General features: G+C 34.2%; 2 protein-coding genes across 4 annotated transcripts; both read right to left on the bottom strand.

The window, feature by feature from the left end:
- On the bottom strand, nucleotides 2,539-5,373 carry LOC18776125 (protein ALP1-like). 2 transcript variants are annotated; one of them, XM_020564102.1, is made up of 3 exons: nucleotides 4,951-5,373; nucleotides 4,632-4,857; nucleotides 2,539-4,532 (listed from the first exon to the last, which is right to left on the bottom strand). In XM_020564102.1, exons 1-3 carry the CDS (start codon nucleotides 5,236-5,238, stop codon nucleotides 4,081-4,083), a joined length of 966 nt encoding a protein of 321 aa, XP_020419691.1. In that variant the 5' UTR covers nucleotides 5,239-5,373; the 3' UTR covers nucleotides 2,539-4,080. The 2 variants fall into 2 exon arrangements, with proteins under 2 accessions (XP_020419691.1, XP_020419690.1); XM_020564101.1 differs by lacking the exon at nucleotides 4,951-5,373 and having other exon boundaries at nucleotides 2,539-3,337; nucleotides 3,461-4,532; nucleotides 4,632-4,798.
- Nucleotides 7,034-11,354, bottom strand: LOC18777781 (nudix hydrolase 8). Of its 2 annotated transcripts, none has more exons than XM_007209196.2 (9): nucleotides 10,634-11,354; nucleotides 9,998-10,293; nucleotides 9,672-9,737; nucleotides 9,348-9,485; nucleotides 8,840-8,917; nucleotides 8,709-8,759; nucleotides 8,542-8,576; nucleotides 8,128-8,236; nucleotides 7,034-7,520 (listed from the first exon to the last, which is right to left on the bottom strand). In XM_007209196.2, the coding sequence occupies exons 1-9, from the start codon at nucleotides 10,773-10,775 to the stop codon at nucleotides 7,314-7,316; spliced, it is 1,122 nt and encodes a 373-aa protein (XP_007209258.1). In that variant the 5' UTR covers nucleotides 10,776-11,354; the 3' UTR covers nucleotides 7,034-7,313. The 2 variants fall into 2 exon arrangements, with proteins under 2 accessions (XP_007209258.1, XP_020419689.1); XM_020564100.1 differs by having other exon boundaries at nucleotides 9,998-10,305; nucleotides 10,634-11,331.

Raw genomic sequence — 14,699 nt, 5'->3', positions numbered from 1 at the left:
AGCTAGAGTTGATTTTTGAGGGCTAGGGGGCCTTTTGCCCGTGCTGGCCTGCACGAATGGAAGTGCTCTTAGTGATGACAAATTTGCTCAGTCAAGCACTTTTTCATCAAATTTTAATTATGTAATGGCCCTTGAATGTCCTTAATCAAACAAAAAATTTAAGAAAACTTGTTTGACTAAAAGGTGATCTCAATGCAACGAGTTTGTAGGTCAAGTGGTTAAGAGTAAATTACCACTTGAGATGTGTTTGAAATTCACCTCCTTCAATATTACTTTGTATCAACAAGAACAACACCAAAAAAAAAAAAAAAAAAAAAAAAAACGTTGCACTCATCAATACTGTTAGAGATCATTCTTATTATTGTAGATATGGGTTTCGCCAAGTTGATTATAGCGGATATGCTCCCTATTCTACACTCGAGTTCAAATCTCTGTCCCTGTAGTTTAGATTAGATTAAAGAAAATTATCGCTTGTATCCGAAAAAACAAAAAAAATCATTCTAACCTAATCTAGAAAAATATGGGGGGGGGGGGGGGGGGGGGCTCCCCCCATTCGTCTGTCAAGTAAAAAAGAAAAAGACGGACCGTCTCCAATCCAACCCTGACCTTTGGAAACTGTCTAACCTTCCTCAAATATGGTGTCCATCTTATTTGTCATTGCCTTAATGTTCCCGCATCACACCATCCCGGCTCTTTTTTCCGTATCTTCAGGGTTGGTCTAAGGTTATAAAAATATTGCCATTTTCCCAAGAAACAACAAAAAAATACATGCCTTCGGCAATCCATATATCGATGGGGGTGTTGGGGGGGGGGGTCTCCCCCAGATCTCTTTGGAAAAACATAAGCTAAGACTCATGGCTCTCCTCGCATAACGAGAGATTATTCAATGAATTTCCCTTCTTTACACAAAACAAAAAAAACAAAAAAAAAAAGAGATCATTCTAACCTACATGCTTCACCCCTATAATTTACCAAGTTTTCACTTTCATCTCCGATGGTTATATTTACCAAATGATTGCATTGCTGGTGTAAGTCGTCAAATTCATTGACTTTAGTCAATTTTGGTCTAAATGGCTATTGTGTGCAGGGACATTTTAGTCTCTTTAAGCTATCAGGATTGGTCTTTTGATTTATTAGTAAATTGCAAATGTGTTTGAATCAGCAGCAAATATATAAACACTGTGTTTAGTTTAAAAAATCTCTTGCTTTGAGTATTAATTTTTTTTCTTCCATAAAGTTTGAATAGTACACTTGAAATACTATATTATAAACTTAATATAACATATTTAAAACACAAAAATACATTGAATTTAACAACATAATCTATTTTTCCAATCTAATGATGTGGTGTGGATAAATGCGATTATAAATTTTTCTCAAGAAAAAAACCAAATAATCATTGCAAGACAAGAAAATGATTTGTGACCAACTGGATTGAATTCTCTGACCACACCCAGATGGCATCAATCATGCCACCGCACATGGTATTGTCTATTTTTTTTCCTCTGACCTAATAATATACAATAATCTTTGGCTAAACAGGCCCAAAGGTCCCTCAGTTTTTGATTCCGTTCTTGGGCCCTCCTCCTGCAGCCGGCAGGCAATTGTAGCATGACAATTGACAGAACCACATTGGATAAGGCACAAATGTACATGTCAACAATTTTGAATTCAAGATAGAGCATTTGCACATTTGCTTTCAATTTTAGGATTTATGTGAAACCAAATCGTTACTAGGGTAATACTGTCATATGGTACATCTTGTATATGTGTATTGATATTATTTCTTACACGTGTATAAGATGTATCGTGTGGCCATATTACCGTAGTATTGTATAAATACAGGATCTAAAGTAAAAACACATGAAATTTCAAAGAGTGTTTTGTGTAAATAATTCAACTAATTTTCCCAAACACCAAATGGAAGGCTTTCAATCTTGTTTTTGTAACATCAAATGCCACAAATTTATACTTCATGAAAGAAACCAAATAAATTTTATTTTAATAACACTATGGGCATGTTTACGTATCAGTAATGGAGAAAATAAGGAATCAGATAATTTAGGAATCGGGGAACTACTGAATCGGTATGGGAAGAATCATTCCCATTAAGCTGTTTACTAAACATACGAAATTAGTAAGGGAATGGGGTTGATTCCCATTGTTATTGTTTACTAATTTTCATGAATCAGAATCCAAATTAATTTGATTACTAAAATGCCCTACATATTTTCACCACATCACATATATAAAATTCACCCAAAACCAAAAGCTATAGGAAAAGGGGTTTTGAATTAATCAGTAAGAGGGAATCCGTTATTAAAGAAAATTATCAGCAATTTATTCTGAACCAAAAGCTAGACAAGCTAACTTGGCTAAGAAATCTTTGATCAAGTGAGATAAAATTCACAAAAGAAGTCACCTAAGGGCTAAGCAGTTGCAAAGAGCACATCCAAAACTAACATAAGCAAATAAAATTCACAAAATAAACTCCAATAAATATTTATCTTTCACCTACGTAACTAGTAAATAATCAAATAATAATAATTTGCATAATCTTCATACGATTAAATACAAAATAGTCAAACTACCAAAAGAAGAGATATATAATCTCCACAAAAGTCATTCACCCATTACTCATCAATCGCAATCACTATAAGCCATGCTCCATAAGATTAAATACATAATCTTTTTTTTCTTCATCAGTCATGGTAAAGAAGACCCTCAGCAAATCGTGCTCTTTGGCTAAAATATTGGTGATACGAAATACTTGCAAAGGAGTTAGGAATTCTATTTTCCTCAATTCACCACCAAGGTTAGCTTGCATATCAGCAAGATCCTTCTCTGTTGAAAGAACATTAACCAAACCTGCAAGTTGAGGTGCCATTCCGGCTACGGCTTCAGCCATAAGTCCAAATTTGTTAGACATTTCATTCAAAGCATTTACCTTCCTACGAGGATTACTTGGACCACTTGCTACATCTTGTGCGGGTCTCTTCTGTTGGGCACGTTGTTGGGCACTTGAGGGTTGGGGATTTGGTTGTGTAAAAGTTGTCTCATCATCTTCTAAATCCTCAACATCATCAAATTGAGATCCGTCATATTCTGAACCCCCATATTGTGACCCACCATCAGGATGTGAAAACATCTCCTCAATAAAATCATCACCCACACTTCTATTCTGATGAACACTTGCATCATCTCGCCTAACGTCTTCTTCATCATCATCAGCATTTCCAGCATTTGTTCCAATAGCACGATCTTTTCCGTATATCTCTCCAAGTGCATAGTAATGTGGAAACGACTTGCCATACAAACCACTTGCATCCTTTTTATTCTACAATTACAATATATATATATATATATCTGCATTAGTATTCTTAAATGAATATTAAAGACATAGCATAACATATGTAATTTTTAATTCGATATGCACAGAATAGGATATGCTTAGATTTACCTTCGCCCATGCATCAAATACACTTTTCTCACATACCAACATCATCTCCTCTTCATTCCACCCAAAACCACTTTGAGATAATGCATCAGCTAAAGCACCATATTTTCCCTTCAAAGTCTTCACCCTTGATTCAATATGGGGTGATGCCTTCAACCCAGAATTCGGAAGTTTGACTTCTAGCATAGTTTCTAATTTATTCAAGTATCCATTTTTAAAGCCTGAGTCACCTCGCCAATTGGTATTCTGATGGAGTTCCATTAAGCATTCCATCAATGTGTTATCCTCCTTAGTTGTCCAATAGCGCTTATTTTGTCCCCTTCCTCCCCTTACTTTTCCACTTGAAGTAGCAGTAGAACTCATGACGATAAATGATCTACTACAAAAAATAAACAAAAAAAAAGATACAAGTGATGAAAAACAATGAATCTGCTATACAAGTGATGAAAAGCATTCCAGCTCTAAACAATGAATGCATGAATTAATAAAAAGGTTCTTAAAAACACGTACTCATATTAATTGTTCATATTCAATACATTACACAAGCACAATAAATAAATAATGTCTTGAGTACATTAAATAACACGATAAAAACAAACAAATAATGTGCTCATCACATGTCTTCATTCCCTATTTCCATTCCATGTGTTCCACATTTCATTTGCAAGGTTTTGCCTCCATACACTCCAATCCTCTGAGGACTCAACTGTACCAATGTAATCATTTGTTTCCAAAGTTCCATCTACAAACTGATTGTCCACTTGATGTTCAATAGGATTCAAAGCCATCTCTCTTCTTATAAAGTTATGGAGCATACAACACACAGAAATTATACGACGTTGTGTTATAATATCATAAAAGGATGGACTCCTAAGAATTGCCCAACGCATTTTTAATAAACCGAAACACCTCTCAATAACATTTCTAGCACTCGAATGTTTCATATTGAAAAATTCATTTGGTGTCTCAGGTCGATGGCCATCCCTCCAATCATTAAGATGATAACGTTGTCCTCTAAAAGGTGCAAGGAAGCCTGTTCCGTTGGTGTAACCAGCATCCACTAAGTAATAATAACCTAATGTAAAAACAAAACAGTAAGGGACATAAACCTAAAGTGATATTTTATGCATAATGGAAAATGCACTAAATTAAAATATTGGTTTTTAAATATTACCATTAGGGACTTTTAGTCCATTTCTCCTACTCAGAGCATCTTTAAGGACTCGACTATCATGTGCAGAACCCTCCCATCCAGCCAAAACATATATAAACTGCAAGTCTTGAGAGCAAACTCCCAAAACATTCGTTGCTATTTCACCCTTCCTTGTTCTGTATTTTGGTTTCTCTCGTTCTGGTACCTTCACTCTAATATAGGTTCCATCTAATGCTCCTAAACAGTTCTATATTAAAATATAAAAAAATTTTAATAAGGTTCTTAAAACAAAATATGTATTTTTATTTTGAATAATTTCATAGCTATAAATAGTGCATACCTTAAACCACTTCCACCTATAGTCTGTTGAGTTCTCAGGTACGGGTTCTGGTGATTTCCAGAAATCCTTTTGGCATCGAATCATTGCCTTCAAGCACTCATGAAAATACTTACTAACAGTTCGTCCCGATCTAGTAAAATTAAATTTTATGACGCGATTCTTATGATGGTGTGCAAGAATATTTAAAAAAATTGCAACCATCTCCTCTGTGGACATGTTTCGGGTCGATCGTAGTTCTCCTTTAGTGACCAAAATTTGACAAAGCTTATGAAAAGATTGTCTATCCATCCTTAGTTGGTCAATACATGTAGTATCACTCTCATAAACTAGTCCATGTAGGTATTCTAGTTGTTTGTAAACTCTTATCACCGAAGGAAGACTTGGTCGATGACTTTTTCGATAAGCTAAGCGTGCATAGACATAACCCGCAGCACATACAACAAATATTATTCGAAGGTAGACAATCAAAGCATTTATAGTAACACGTAGTTTCCTCTTTGTGGACAAACTTAATCGAGCCATTTGTCTACATGACATTAAAATATGTATATTATTCAAGATATCAACATATACTACCAACATGGTTAACTATGACAATATCATCAATTTCTTTGTCCATGATCATCTGAGAAAGCTGAATTTTAAGAATCTTACCTAATTTGGGATATGATATTGCTTTGCAAACGTTGCTTTCGTGCTCGACAAGATATACTCACAATCACTTTTATTGACACCTGCAAAGAACTAAAATTGTAAGATTAAATATACAGTTTGGGGTAAAGCCTACGTATTACATCAAAAGATTGTTGTTTTTTTTTTTTTTGGCTGTAGACATGCAAAACTATATCTGTGATATGAAAAACAGTTTAACATAAGTGAAAAGATTCTGATCAACACAATACATTGAAACTTGTAAAAGGATATTGGGAAAAACCAAAAACTAAAACAAAAAAGAAACACCTGATCTATGGCATGAAGGCTTTTTCTCTTTTCCTTTTCTGATCAACACAATGCGAGGTGAGACCCAGAAATATTTGTGACAATAATAAGCAATTTATTGGTTACCTAAGCCTAATCCTTGTTCTGTATATGACAACAATAGAATTATGGAATGGAAGGGAGACTGTAGTAATTATCACGTAAGTAGTAATTATCACATATCCATTGATTGGAACTCCAAACGGCAGCAATCACTTTGTAGTAATTACCTAAACAAACTGCAAGTCTTAGAATAGTAACACTAAGAAATTCATAAACAGAAGATAATGATATTCCACTTTGACAAAATAATAATAATTAATAAAAGGTTCTTAGGACGATAACCCCCACAAGTTAAGGGAATCATCAACCCCCATTAGTTGAGGAAATGGTCAAAGTACATTTCATACGATTGTCAATAATACCTCAAATGGTTTACTAGTTGAAAGCCCTACACCAAAATTCAAAATTAAATGCAAACTAGCCTAACTACAAAACAATAAAATCTTGTTAAATCACAAGTAAAAACATGAAGAAATTCCTTGGAATATTAAGCTTTAGACAAAAACTGACGCTGCACCAGCTATAAGATTTTCCAAACCCAACGCCATCTCTCTTCATTCATATACTACCAACATGGTTAACTATGACAATATCATCAATTTATTTATCCATGATCATACTTTGTTTTGCGATGAATGTGAAGACAGAAGATAGAAGAAAAAGAAAAAGGTGGATAGATAGATAGATGGAGTGACTTACATAGTTTCTGCTGCTCCAGGGAGGCTGTGTTGTAACGTTAAGGGTTTGAGTTGTTTGAACTCCTTCTGGCGTGTATTTTTATTTTTTTTTAGGGTTTGAGTTATTTTGGAATTATAGTAAAGTGGTAAGGGTATTTTTGGAAGTTAATAAGAGAAAGCAGGAATGGGAATCGTATCGACTAGTCCCCCCTAGTCGATCTGATACCTAGTTTTGAGGGAATGTGATTACGGATTTTGAGGTGGGGCCCACTTATTTTTTCATTCCTGATTGCAAGTAAACGCAGGGGAAGTCAGAAATGGAAATCATTCCCTTTCCTCCCATACCCATTACTGATACGTAAACATGCCCTAAGGAATCTGATGGCATTGTATTTACAACAGCCTCATCTGCAGGATAATAGGTGAGGAGGATACAATATATTACCATTCTTCTGACACTTTACATTAGAAGACATATTTACATCAGGAAAAAACATAAAACACTATAATTACATGTTAAACATTACTTGTAACATTTGTTTCAATGTTTGAAACCTATGTATTTTGTTTCAACCATATACAGAACAAATTAGAACAGGGCAGGAATGTGTGTTCTTACGCTGGGCAGTGAGGTTATTTAGGCATTCAACAACTTGAACAATTGAAATCTTGAGCATCAACAACATTATAGTACAAGGAAGACAATCTGCCATCAAATTTTGAGACCACTTGATGAGAAGATAGACCGCAGTAACGCTTTCCTAGCCGGGCGATACATATCGAAATGATCTTCTTGAACATGGAATCCTCTTGTATTAGTGGTTGCTCCACAAACTCATCCAGGGGCATCCACTGCACATTAATGGCACAAGCTCTAAGTTTGAGCAATCAACAAATCCAATAATGTTACCAGAAAACCTTGTTTGGTGCAGATAAAATGGAAAATAGTACTGCATTTAGCTTATGGCCACAAATCCCATTAATTTTGTTGATCCTGGTTACCAAAACTATATGAGGAATGAGAAATTATTAGTCTCTTAAGCAATGCCAAAAACCAAAAGTTTGTAAAGCTGCTAAAGCAGGTAGCAACCAGCTCATGGCTGGGGCATTACGGTTAATTTTCATAGCTTGCCCTGTGGTCCAATATTTTCATGTCATCCTTAATTTACTAGATAGTCCTGAATGTTTTTCCAGTTTTTGCTTGTAGAAGACTAGAAAAGTACATTACATACAAGTTTAACAGATGTCCCCGAAGGGACGAAGACTAGGAGTACATTGATACCATTTTATCAAGAAAGAAGACAGAGGGCAATGGGAAAGGGGGGAACTTGCAAGCAATTATATAATCTCTCCAACTAGTTTTCTTGTAGATAATTTTCTGTACTTTTCATTTTCATTTTCTACACCCCTATTATTTAGAATGGTGCTAAGCTTGTATTCTATGAGTGCACAAATTTACCTTGGCTGCTTCAATTTCAAGATCATCAACTGTAATCTCAGTCGATAGTGGCCGTAACATGCAGATAAAGAACAAATCTGACTTCTCAAAAGCTACATTGTGAACATGCCTGGAGTTGAAATTAAAGAAAATATTAGCTGCCGTCTGTTGAAGGAAATCAGTACTCAGAACTCATATGAAGTGTCCCGTTGCACCGGTTTCAACTGCTTAATTTACTTATTGAACGCTTTTCCCTCACAAATATGCAGCATTCTTTGTAAACAAAACGATGCTTACGATATGTACTCACTACGGTTTTTCATGATGTTACAGTTGAAAAACAAAAAAGTGTATGCATTGCAAAATGTAACAAAATATAATCATCTTCGGTCACATGTCTAAGTGTTGTGAATAACAATTAGATATGGTTATTACCTGAATGCTATAACCTCAACGAACTCTGTATCGATCTGCAATTAAAACAAAATGCAGCTAACAGTATTAGAAGAACATGATTGGATATTAACTACTTTGCAAGAATAAATTCTTGCAATCTAGATGGAATTGAGCCTTAGAAGAAATATTAGGTACCAAATTCTCACCCCGGTTTCCTCCTTAACCTCTCTCACAGCGCCTGTGAAAATCTCTTCCGACTGAGATAACACCTCAAGGATAAGTAGACAAAGAGTTAGAAAAACATGATCTATTGCAGTTCCAAACTTGGATAACATACCTCAAGGATAAAGCCGGTTGGTATTTTCCAAAAACCAGCGCACGCAGGAGCATAGTGTTTCTCTTGTACGACAAGAACCTGCAGTGCGTCATCAGTTCAATAATGCTGCATTTAATCAAGGGGCTTGAGCAAGTTTATCAAAGCCGATTAACTAAAGATAAGTGCAGTGCACATTACTAGTGCTAATACCATATATAAATAGTTTCTTCGGTTACAATTATCGGAATACATATTAGATTCAGCAAGATTACTACTTAGGCTGGTCTGTCTGAAAGATACAGAACTGAATATTCAAAGAATCTCTCGCTGACTATGTTGAAGTCATGGCACTTAGGTTGGTTACAAAAAGATTTAGGTAGGTTTCTTGCATCCAATAAAGTTTAGGCATAAAATTTATGAGAAAGCTACCTCGTAAGTTTCATACAAAGATTAAGAAAATTGGCTAGTTGTGTATCCCAAGTATGAATTTATTGTTTCTTTCTCACATTATCAACAGAGCAATTTATACCTCATTATTTTCGTTGATGACAAATCCCCCAATCCCTACTTGATGTGAAGCATTAGCAGGAAGCATGCAAGGTCCTTCTGGAATCCAGTATGTCAACATCACATACCCTCGTTCCGCATGATGGTACTCGAACCCTTCCTGAAACCGGATAGATTACATCAGATAATCACAGTACACTCAGTAAATAATCAAAACAAAAGAAAGGAATATAATTCTGCAAACCCGAATTACTTGTTCTGTGAACTTTCTTCTTTCATTCACCTTCAGCTCACGAAACTCTGGTTTCGTATCGTAAATCCTTTTATACAGAAGTTAGTAAGGTACCTTAATAGCAACTGGAACAAGCTCAGCTCTTTCTACTGGCAGCTTTAGCCAAATTCCCTTCTTCCCCTGCAGTCAAATGGAAATTATATGTTACATCTCCTAATAGTATCAATTATATTATAAGGGAAGGGAACAGACATAAGGCTCGTATAAATTACAAAGATCAAGGATAAATAAGCAGTAAAACCATTACCAGACAACAATGTTAATTTAAAAGGAGGTATCAGAAAATCAAAGGCTCTCCATGTGACTAAAGTTTGTAATTATCAGTTTCCTAGCAAAAAGGTGAGGTACCACATTGTGTGGCATAGGCAGAGAATATATACCTCCATGCTCCAATGAGAAAGAGAAGAATGCAGGATATAGCCAAAGGCATTCGGGTTTGCTGGTAATCGTTCTGGATCAACGATAACTCCCCCGTACTCATCATCGAAGGCATCAAGTACTGTAATCTCTCTAGGAAACAAATTCAGTCTTGTCCCTGTGCCATTTGTTCCAAGTATTTGAAACGAGCAAGTTTCCCCTGCAAGTTTATCTCCAACTGAACCAATAGCATTACTTGACGGAAAGTTAATTTTCGAACTGGAAGGATGAGAAGAATAAGAAGCCTTCAGAAGAATCCCTGCAAAAGAAACTAATAAGAAAACAAAAGGGAAAACTTTCTTATGAACTCAAAGTCTAAATCAAGCATTAAGATAAATTTCTAACTTTCTTAAAGGGAAAAGAAAAGGGCATGCATTCTCTCATTAGTGATCATATACTAGCATAGGTCCTTCGTTTACATACTGCAGTCTCATTAAGTTCTTGAATGGAAAATTTAGCTGCAAACTCATCAAAAAAAGGCAGGACTTTGAAGCTCAACTTTCTGCTAAAAACACTAAAAAAATGAAAAACTTGAGAATTAAAAATTAAAAAAATCCTATTTTTCTGTCTCCTTGTTTTTGTGGTCTGAAAACAATTACCTCTGCAAGAACAGAACTGGGGAGAGAATTTGGCACCAACTGGTATGTGCCTGAAACCCGAAAACCGGTTCGAATACATCCTTCCCATCTGAACCGTCTCAGATGCAGACATAGCTTTCGATTCAAACAATCTCATCTCCATTGCAGACAGTAAGTAAATCCCAACTAACTTAAACTAAGCACAGCCGTACCATCCAATGAAATCAAATATATGCTGAAATACAACACGACCTCCTTAACTTAGACCAATTAACATTAATTTAATCATAACGAGAATATCCCAACTCCCATCACACGTAACGCTCTAGAACAACAAAGAAGACCATAGGATTCGACGCCGGTCGGACTGAACTAGAACTTGGTTGCTTGCACAGCAGAGTAAGATTGTAAATTGTAATGGCAATGGAGAGCCAGTTAAGAAAGCAGATTAAGACAAGAAACCAAGGGATGATTAGGCAGTATCTGATCTGAAAAGCAGTGATTAACGTAGTCGTTTTAGGACCAAGGAACCAGCTCAAAAAATCTAAATATCTTTCAGTGTTTCACAGTTAATTTAATGCAATGGAGAAAACGAGGGAAGTGACTAAAATTTTATATAGCAGCACAAATTTGAAGACCAAACGCGTTAAAAAGAAAAGGCTTGGAAATGCCAAGAGGAGACAAACACATGAGGACCTAATGTGGCACAAACCCAAGTGAGGACAGCCAATAAAAACCATGTTTATTGCATGAATCTTATCTGAAAATCAACAAGAAGAAACAGAAGTGGGGTACGTGGATATATATATATATATATATGTTTGTTTACTTTATTTTTGTGGTGTGGAATTCGTGGTGCGGTCGTGACATGGCAAACGAGCACTGGAGCAAAAGGAATTTGTTGAAAAACACAAATGTGAAATTGAATAATTTGATTTATAAAATATGGTGAGAAATTTGTGAAGTTGACAAAGCGACATAATAGTCAGGTTATTAGGCACTCACTGGGGAGAAATGTTGTTGAAAATGAGGCATATAAAACAGGGACGGATCTGTGATATTATGTTTTTGACACAATTTTTGATATAATTTTTTAATTTTTAGATTAGAATGTATTTAATGATTGAAATTAAGTATTATTAATCTTAATTCTTTAATTAATTATATAATAAAATATATTTTCTCTCTCTTCATTCACGTTTTAATTTCTTTAATTAAACCTCATTAATTGCCACGCCTTCTGCCATTAACAACCTTTCTCAAACTTTTTCTTCTTTTTCTTCATGCATGTTACATTATGAGTTTCTATGGTCTGAATTTTCATGTTGTTTTCCCCTTTTTTTCTCATGTAATATGTGATCAAATTCAAATTCTTAGGTCTTATAAGCCCTACGGCTCATCCTATGTTAAGGAGATTTTCATTATAAATTTGACGGAAAAAAGAAGACGAAGAAGTTTTAGATTACGAATCTTTAACCACACAGTATTTTGGCAACTCTTGTGCTGTAGGTGTAGTCGAAGAAAAGGAACCCATAAATACTATTTAAATACCCAACGATTTCAGAGACACATGTTTAAGAGTCTTGGACAACTCTTGTCCTGCTTCTTACTGCGCCATTGGCACCAGCAGGGTTAAACTTGAAGATGGGATGCTAGCAGACTTCATACTTTCTCCAAAATAGTTTCAATTTTTTTAAAAGATAAGGAATGAAACAGACAGCAAACAACAAGAAGGTTTTTTTTTTTTTTTTTTTGGGTTTGATGAGAGAGGTAGTAAAGAATGTGTTGGGAAGAGGAAGAGGAAAGAGAGAGAAAAATGATTTATTGAGAGAAATTTACCTTTATGAGAAAATAGAGAGAAGAAAGAAAATACTACTACTTAATTTATTTATTTATTTTTTATGTCAAAAAGCAATGTCATGTATAATCTCGTCCATTTAAAGTGGAGCAATCTAATGATCCAAAAATTGTGTTAAAATTTGTGTAAAAAATATGGTGCCACTGATCCGTCCCTATAAAATACGGATATATATCTTCAATTGCATTTTGCAAACCTATGATTTTGGGACATGTAACATATTTGTTTACATATATTTTTTTTTTAAAGTTTAGCAAAATGAAGCATATGGTTACAGTATAATTAAACTATTGGCCTCTTCGTTCATCTGACTATTAAGTTAATCGTTATCTTTTAATATGACATTTGGTTGATGAAACGTACGATTTTCTCTTTACATAGACACTGAATTGATACCATGTGAAACTAACGTCTATGTAAACAAAAATTCAGTTCACCCAGTGCTATGCTAGAGGAGGTGGTTCCATTTGAACCTCGAATATCATCTCAAACCAGAAATTTCATCTCAAAACCAGAAATTTTCAGATTTACTTTGGTCAGAATCTTTAGGTAATTCATTTTGCTTTTGTGTAAAGTAGTTCATTCACATTAGAGCACGTGATTTTCACGGACATATTTGTGAAGTGGACTAGCCAAAGGTCTGTTCATATTTAATCCTTCACGTGAATCGGAACAAAAGGCAAAACCAGAAAGTTAAAAAATAAACTTCATAATCGAGATTGTCCGCACAAATTATAATCAGACAGGTCATCACCAAACTTCATGAGGTGAGTGATTCCATCTTGTCGAGCCCCACAAGGATAGAGGGGACGGGAGAAAAAAATATCATTCCTTAATCGGATTATAATTTAGTAATGATATTTTAAATATCATTCAGATATTTAAAATATTTTTTTTAGTGGAAAAAGAAAAGAAGATATTTGAAATCTGTCATTTTTAGGATCTAAAATATCGAGAGTTTCAGAAATATTGGTGGTCCAAAAATAAGAAAATATCGAGAAAATATCGATATCGATAAAAATGAATAAAAATCACAAAAATTGTGAGAAAAACTTGAAAATTTTTATTGAAACTTTAGAGGATGTTTACGTAGTCAATTGTCTATTATTTTATCACAAAAAATTGGAAGAAAATGCATGGCATGATGGTTTGAGTGATTTAAGTTGATTATGTAGCGACCTAACAAACACTGTGACTTTATAAAATATATAGTAATTAGCGAAAGAAAATTAAACACACCATAATTTTTAAGTTATAATAATTTACTATAATATATTACACTTGATACATATAATAAGATATGTGAGCTTGACTAAAAAAACAAAGATAAAATATATGAGTAATTTAGTACCACATAGAAAGAATTCCTATTATGTTCAAACTTAGTATCGCATATAATGAACAATATTAAAACTCAATAGTGAATAATAATACAACTTCATCTATATATATAAAGTAAAAGGCAGAGAATGGTGAAACATTCAAAATACCAGAAAATACTATTGATTAATGCAAACATTAAGAATTGAAATTATTAATTAAATGAGGATAATATGGTAAATTCACACTTTTTCATATTAAAAAATAAAAGTAAAAAATCAGATAATTGACCCTATTTTTATAGAACACAACTACACATTATCTTTTTTAATTCTAAAATAAATTTTTAATTTAAAAAAAAAAACCTCTCGTAGGCACAGAAGCGTTTGCAGAGAGGCTAGTAATATATAACCAAAAAAAATACAACTCCATAATAAAATAATAAATAACATTACATATATACTTAAATTTATCCTTAGAGAATTTTTTATATATAAAAATTTATCCTAGATAATATTGAACGGATGAGAAATTATCATCTCCGACATTATCCCGATAATATCGGCGAGACTCTGGTGGGATCAATCAATAATTTTAGTTGTTTTGTTGTGATAGAGAGTAATTGTAGGACAGACTTTTGTGGGCCTTGTGGTTTTGCTTGTGGTCGGGATCATGCTGGGGGAGACCTTATTTAATTCTCTGTGTTGATATTTTCTTCATACGAGCGATTATGAGTGACTGAAAAGTTGAACATAAGACTTCGTGTGTACAGATGAACCGTGGTTCGTAAATATTCTCAACCAATTACTTCAGCTACAAGCTCTTTATTTTTTTATGTTAATAATTTGATGTCGGCCAAACTAGCAGTGTTTTTAATCATAAACACAATATCAGCATAAAAATATATCA

The sequence above is a fragment of the Prunus persica genome, chromosome G5, assembly GCF_000346465.2.
Source record: "Prunus persica cultivar Lovell chromosome G5, Prunus_persica_NCBIv2, whole genome shotgun sequence".
NCBI lineage: Eukaryota > Viridiplantae > Streptophyta > Magnoliopsida > Rosales > Rosaceae > Prunus > Prunus persica.
This window is presented reverse-complemented; position numbering and strand designations above follow the sequence as displayed.